General features: G+C 36.0%; 1 protein-coding gene across 1 annotated transcript; it reads right to left on the minus strand.

Annotated features, from left to right (window-relative positions):
- Positions 1-6: 6 nt before the first annotated feature.
- Positions 7-5,564, minus strand: LOC106876044 (transmembrane protein 101). Its single transcript, XM_014924427.2, has 3 exons — positions 4,876-5,564; positions 2,717-2,894; positions 7-1,982 (listed from the first exon to the last, which is right to left on the minus strand). Exons 1-3 carry the CDS (start codon positions 4,992-4,994, stop codon positions 1,533-1,535), a joined length of 747 nt encoding a protein of 248 aa, XP_014779913.1. The 5' UTR covers positions 4,995-5,564; the 3' UTR covers positions 7-1,532.
- Positions 5,565-7,150: the final 1,586 nt, after the last annotated feature.

The following is a 7,150-nucleotide window of genomic DNA, read 5'->3' on the forward strand; positions in this document are numbered from 1 at the left end:
GCAATGGGACTGTGGCCATGCTAGAGCACTGCCTTGAAGGATTTATTTTGGCAGAAAAAAGGACAGTCATATTTAAATAGAATGTGAAAGACTCACTATTATTATTATTATTATTATTTATAAAGGCATTATTATTACGATCTTTATTTAAAAAAAGGCAGCAAACTGGCAGAGTCATTACTGCACCAGAAAAAATGCTTTGTGGCATTACTTTTGACTCTTTACATTCTGAGTTCAAATCCTTCTGGGTCAACTTTACCGTTCATTTTTTTTTTTTATTTGAGGTCAATAAAATAAAATACTGGGGGCAATCAACTTTCCCTCTCTCCTCAGAATTGCTAGCCTTGTGCCAAAATTTAAAAGACAATTATTTATAAAGGCAGTAGAGTGGTAGAAACACTGAAAGTTAATTTGATTTCTATAGATTCTGAGTTTAAATCCCACCAACATAAACCATTTTTTTTCCTCTTCTCCTCCTGACAATAAAACAAAAACAATTCAAAGAAACTTCACTGCAAAAATTGGTCAAACAACAAAGATAATTAAAAAGAAACCCAGAGTGTAAAAGTGTAATTTTTTAAAAAATATATGTTAAAAATAAGTTTTTTTATGAAATATAACAATACAAACAGATTTTATAGAGGTCACTTTGATCTGTTGTTTTTACATAAAGCAGACCACAAAACAACAGAGGAACAGATATTCTGTTATTCAAGGTAATTAACCAAATATTTTAGAAGGTTGTTAAGCAGTTATGAGGGAGAGATTCATCACAAAGGAAAATTATTGAAATAAAGCAGCAGTTTTGAATTAGAAGATAAAAAAGAAATACTTTCTTCTCCAAATTAAAAGAATCTTTCATATTGACAGAGTTAAAGAAATTAAGAAGCAGTCATAGGTATTTTAGACAGATCCTGTAACAGGCATTCTTGTAATTTGGAAAGGTAAGAAGTTTATAAGCGAGGAAGAATTTAGCTGCTACGTTTAGCAGGTTGAGCAACTTTATAGAAGCTCTCTTATTAATGTTGTTGACCTTATAGATCAGATGTGAGCAACCTTTATCAAGAAGAAAGCCACAATGAAACCGGATTCTTCATCAGGCAAGACATACTAATAAAACAAATTCATGGTAATTTTTTGTTAAGTGCACTGGTCAGTTAAGACCTGCAGTTTGTCCATGACTGTTAGAGATGAAGGTCAGATACAGAGGAGTTACAGGGAGCTCTTGAGCCTCTATGTTACCAATTTAAACTGACCTCTATAAGATATTTGGAATATTGTGGAGAATAATGAAATGGTAGAAACAGGAGAGCATCTAACAAAATGCCTTGTGTTGTTTAATTTAATCCCTTTTTACTTTTTCTGAGTTCAAATTCTGCTGGAGCTGATTTTACCTCTCAGCTACCTTGGGGTTAGATCAATAAAATAAATATCAGAAATATAATTGAACAATTTAGTCAAAATGTTATCAATATAAATTAAAACAAGGCTGACACCTCTCTTGTCACACACCCCACCCTTAATACTGATATTTAATAGGATGAGAGACCAAATAAAATGAAGCCTATTGTTATACAGATCTGGTCGCAAATTAAACGAATTTGGTTCCAAAAATGAACTTTCTTGTATTCGGTCCAGTAGGAGAGTCGAGAGTCAATAAACAGTGATATAAGCGCCATTAATATCGCCAAAGTAAAGAATGTCTTGCACTGGACTTGTTTCACACCAGAGAACAGTGACACAGAACAAAGACCAAGTAGGACGTTGATAACAACATGAGAAACATCAGCCACGGGGAAATGGTAGATAAAAGCTTGATAGAGCTCAGTATTATTATTGAGGGCAACTATAAGAGTTAAGCAGTAGATCCCAAGGACACTGTAAGATATTTGCTGCAGTTGTTTGCCTGAGTTTTTGTCAAATAGATACGCCAGTCCAATATAAACTCCTGCACAAGCAAAATGGCGGGCACAAATCAATGTCTAAAAAAAAAAAGAGAACAAAATATAATAATTAGTCAAATTAATTAAAACCCATGAAATAAAATAGTGTCTTACTGAGTCTACAGGAAAAAAACAACAGCTAAATGTGTCTAGGCATGACAGGCTTTGTTTGGTTTCTGTCTTCCAAATCCACTCACAAAGCTCAAGATTGGCCCAGGGTGCCACACAAGGGGACTGAAACCGAAACCATGCGATTGGGAAAGAAACATCTATCACACAGCCAAGGCTGCATCTCTATTTAAAACATTTCCCCTCAAAATAAATGTCAACAACAGAATGGCTGGGGGAAACCATTTACAAGAATATTGTCAGAGAATCATTGTTGTCACAGCCAAAAGCATGTCACTGGACAAAGAGCTACAGTTTATTAGTCTCTGGCCACAGCCAAGAGAGTTCTCATTGAAAGTATGGAGTGTAACTATGTAAAGAGGAATACAATGGCTATATAACATAGGTACTTTGATTGTATAAAGTAGATACTGTTGCTGTATACATATAAATCTCGTTACTGTAAGCAAATCGTAATAGACAAGATTATCCACTTATTTAATCCAAATACTTGGAACTAAATAAGGTTTACTGCAGCATGAGGGTAATCTCACATGACAAAAACTAGATTTCACACTTTTAACATAAAATTGAAGGTGTATTTATAAATGATTGTTTCCTTGTCTTTCTTTTCTATCAATTCAAAAATAGAAAGAAAAACTTACCCGCAACCAATCACGGTCCATATTGCTGTTAGAATAAGAATTATAAGCAAAATACATTAGTTGTCCTGCGTATACAAGAGGGATTGACTTTCCTCCTGAAAACCCAGACATCAAAGCTCCGCACACCAGAAACAAGCCCAGGTGGATGTATATGACTTTTGGATTAATTGGTGGGTAGCTGGAAAGAAAGAAAGAACAAGAGGTCAGCCAGGAAACATCATCATCATTTTAATGCCTCTTTTTTTCATGCTGGCATGGGTTTGAATGATTAGTAAGAAGGGAGGAACACAGAACACGACAAGAAGGCAGGAGTTGGTATAGCAAATAGTTTATCAAGACACCTAGTTCTTCCTAGGTTAGAAATAGCATCCTCATTGCTTGCAACATGGTTTGTTTCTGCTTTGTTCTGTCTATGAATTTTTTCAGGATTTAAAAATTACCTTTCAGTAATAACTGACAAAAGAAATTATCAAAAAATTCAGGAGCTTTCTTTTGTTTAAGGCACTCTTTAAACTGGATAAGATATGTGTAAAAATTAACACTTCCTTCTCCAAGCCTAGATTCGAAACCGAATCTAAGAATTCCCGGTCGATTGGTCAGCATCTCACCTATTTAGGTACAAACTCTGCTGCAGTATGTCTGTCCTTCTAGCTGCCTCGATTCTTATAAATAGAGTGGTCAGCAAGACATCAGGACACACAGAGACAGACAGACAGGGAGACTGCTACTATGGGACAGAGATTTTTCCCCGGCCAAGCAAGATGAGAACGAACACACACACACACACACGAACATATCCTGGTTCCATCATTTGTCTAGCAACTCGAAGCAAGTTGATAAAATTGAATGTAGTGGCAATTATTATTTATTAACTCCAGCTAATAAAAATGTTATAATTGAACTAGTTATCACTTCGTCATTTCTCAAGCAAACACATGCCTATCGCACGACACCAAACAAAAACACACCACACACGTTTGCCAAGTTCATGTGATCTGAAGACAATTCAACACCTTTATTGTTTACTATCAAATTAAATCTAGATCCAAAAGGCATTTGACAGAAGACCTTCCAGACATGGCCATCCAGTCCTTTCCCCATACCTGATGTATCTGGGACTATGTTACACAGTATTTATTCTGTTTTTAAGATGACAGAGTGTGACTTGAAGGTGACTTGACTGTTATTTCTCGCAGGCCGATTGACCACGTAAAGGTTCTCTCGTTAGATTTGTTTTCAGTCAAGAGATTTTCCCTTATATTATTTCAAAACAGAAAGTATTGGATAACAAAACATTTTCACAATAATTTCAACTGTTTAAAAACCTCCACAAAGTTCTAAACAAGCATATGGTGAAGATCCGTACATCGAGTTACCTCCCTTAAAGTAAGAGACTGAAAACTGGTCTCAGGCGAAAATGTTCCCCACCAAAAAAATTACCGTACAGCATCAAAAAATAAAAAAACGAAAAAGACAAAAGAATCGTCCGCGGGCCCCTAACACATGGTACTAAATCTGCATTCATGAATTTCTATTTACTTGACAAATATGAGCAGTAAATGGGTAAAGCGTGTAAATAGCATCTTCTCGAGCACCGCACCCTTTCGTTGACACATTACGACAGACCTCTTCTCCTACGCTCTCTGTAAACCCATATTTGGCGAAACGACGAAATAAAGATGTCAACTGAAACCTAATCCATAATTTTAATATTTCTCATAATTTATAACAAAAACTGGTTTGAAAGAAGTATTTTTAAATGCATAGATCGCTAATAAGGAGACGAGTGATTAGGTCGTTCTTCCATTCGTTATCATGTATTGTTGGCAGTAATAGTTTTAAACTTTAACAGACACGAGTATTATAAACCATTAAAAGTAGAACCAACGAGATCACTCGATCCGCCACAAAAATAGCAAGCAAATACCCATCCTAGCATCTTAAAACAAAGAACGATGAGTTATACATAGTCTTAAACATGCAGCATACATATATATATTACAAGATAGTCGTGATTAGAATGCTCGTTCAGGGCAGACCGGGGGCCAAACTACAACAACAGCCATTTAGAAGTAAATAAAGTTATTCGAACAGAGAATATTCAGCGGCTTTATAGAATATAACAAAAGAATAAACGGTTGTTTGAATACATTTCTTACCTCTCGTGGACAGCCAATTCTCCGAGAAGCATCAACAAAGTAATGGCATTTAAGAATGGAAACCGGCAGAGAATGAAAAAACAAACTTTCACAGATCGTCTCTTCCAAGTTTGTAACATGGTTCACGCCTTCGGTAGATAGACACACTTTATCAAAAGGCTGTTGTGGGCCTTAAATGCCCTCGACTTACAGTTTCTTCTTTTAAGCAAGTGTCTTCAGTTTTTTTTTCTATTTATATTGTGTAATTACTTGCCAGACACCGAACAATGTGCTCACATATCCACACACACACACATATGTCAGGCTTATAGTTACAGGATAATGGTTTGTGTGTCAGATACTACAAGGGAGGTAACTCTCCCCTGTTAGAGTCTGCAGTTGGAATTAAAATCCTTAATTAGCAACTATTTACATTCGTAATCCTTTCCACTATAGTCACAACGGCTGAAGTTTTTGAGAAGGGATTAATCGTTTAGATCGACTCCACTGCTCAACTGGTATTTATTTTATCGATCCCGAAAGATGAAAGGCAAAGTCGACCTCGATATTTGAACTCAGAACGTAAAGCCATAAAAAATGCGGCTGAGTATTGTTGTCGAGTCTGCCAGCTCGCTGCCTTATTCTACTTGTAATCCACGTCTTTTATTCTGATTCCATTCACTTCACATCAATGTAGGAATACACACAATGGGAATACAAATTGTCCCTAATACCTAGCTGGTGTTTTTTATTAACCCAACCGAGATACGAAACATAATACTGACTTGTGGGATTTTAACTCACAATGTAAAGGACCGTGATTAAAAACTGTTTGGGATTTTGTCAAACTTTTCTAACGATCTTGCTACCCATCAGTTGAAATACTAACCCTAACTGGTTTCCCAGAGGTCATTAAACAAAGAAGCAGTTGCTTAGAGCGTCACGATTTATCGGAAATTTCTAAAACAACACGGTCTTTCGAATCCCACATTTAATCCGTTTTGTTGACTTTATTGAATATGTGATTGATACATGCAAAAAAGTTCTTTGTTTCATTTATCTATATTTGTTTAGTGAACAATAAAATTCGGTCCTAAAAAAAAAACCCAGCAAATATCTAATTTTTGTGGAGGCTTCAAATGAATTAATATTTAATGAAGAGCAATTACTGCTACCAATGTTTTATATTAATACAAATTTTAAAATTAGATCTCCTAAGTAAGACAAAAAATAAATAAATAAATAAAAGTTGAGCATTGGGGTCGATGTAATCGACAAGACCCCCCCCCACACACACACACAAATTTCAAGCCTTGTGCCTCGAGTAGAAAGGATTATTTGTAGCTTTATCCACTTCAAGTTCCACTGTTAAAACTAATTTAGGACACACATTGATTTTTCTTTTTTTTTTGTCTTAAAAAGTAGAGCAATTCCTTTCTTACAACAGATGACATTGAAAAAGATAAAGACAAAAAAAACAGCTGTTTCTATGTAGACTCAAATAAACATGGTTTCGTTTTTTTTATTTGCTTTGGCCAACGAGATATAAAAACGTTTCCAGTGTCGACCACCTCCAAAAACAGTCGCCAAAAAGCTTGATTTAGATGAAAAAGACATTTTCTTCAGGACATTTCACAAATCTCTGATTAAAAAATTAGGGCCTTGAAATCTTATTTAGAAGAAACAGTTCACTGACAAAATTCTGTGCTGCATCTCTTACAAAGCACTGCAAAAACAAAACTTTCTAATTAATAGAATTTATAGAAACCGCTGAGTTTAGCCATGTTCATCTGGCAAGGAGACTCGCTAGAAATAACAGTCAATAATTCACTTTTCTTGCCTTTTGTGATCGATTAAATGTGCACTGGTAACACATTTGGGTTCATTTAACAAAACTTGGCGACTGATGGAGAAATCAGGGATATAAAATAAGGAGTCGGAGGAAAGTTTTGATGAGAAGGTTAGGCAAGGGCGCCAGTTCTGTGTATAAACATTTTGCTTCCAGAACCGCAGAAACGGGCAGATTTTCTTGAGCACTGAATATCGCCAACCGTCCCGGTTCTCTGTTATCTCCTTCATGATATTCAAACACCCCAGATTATTCTTCACCGGCACATTTTTATACAACTGTTGATATGATCGTCCATATGACCACACCAACGCAGTCTTCTGTTGCGCACTAAAACTGTTGCCTCTTCTGCCCCCCCACCCTTAATACATTTGTACTTCGTCGTCCGCGCACGTCACTTTCCACATCCAATGGAGCATGCTTGCTTCATTCCTTTCCTGTCTCCAC

Source organism: Octopus bimaculoides, chromosome 25 (assembly GCF_001194135.2).
Source record: "Octopus bimaculoides isolate UCB-OBI-ISO-001 chromosome 25, ASM119413v2, whole genome shotgun sequence".
Classification (NCBI taxonomy): domain Eukaryota; kingdom Metazoa; phylum Mollusca; class Cephalopoda; order Octopoda; family Octopodidae; genus Octopus; species Octopus bimaculoides.

Bases quoted from the DNA above. Each gene is read 5' to 3' on its own strand.
- LOC106876044 (XM_014924427.2), bottom strand. From the start codon at position 4,994: ATGTTACAAACTTGGAAGAGACGATCTGTGAAAGTTTGTTTTTTCATT. The intron at 2,895-4,875 runs GTAAGAAATGTA...CTTTCTTTCCAG, and splicing joins GAATTGGCTGTCCACGAGAG to CTACCCACCAATTAATCCAA. The intron at 1,983-2,716 runs GTAAGTTTTTCT...TTTTTTTTTTAG, and splicing joins TGGACCGTGATTGGTTGCGG to ACATTGATTTGTGCCCGCCA.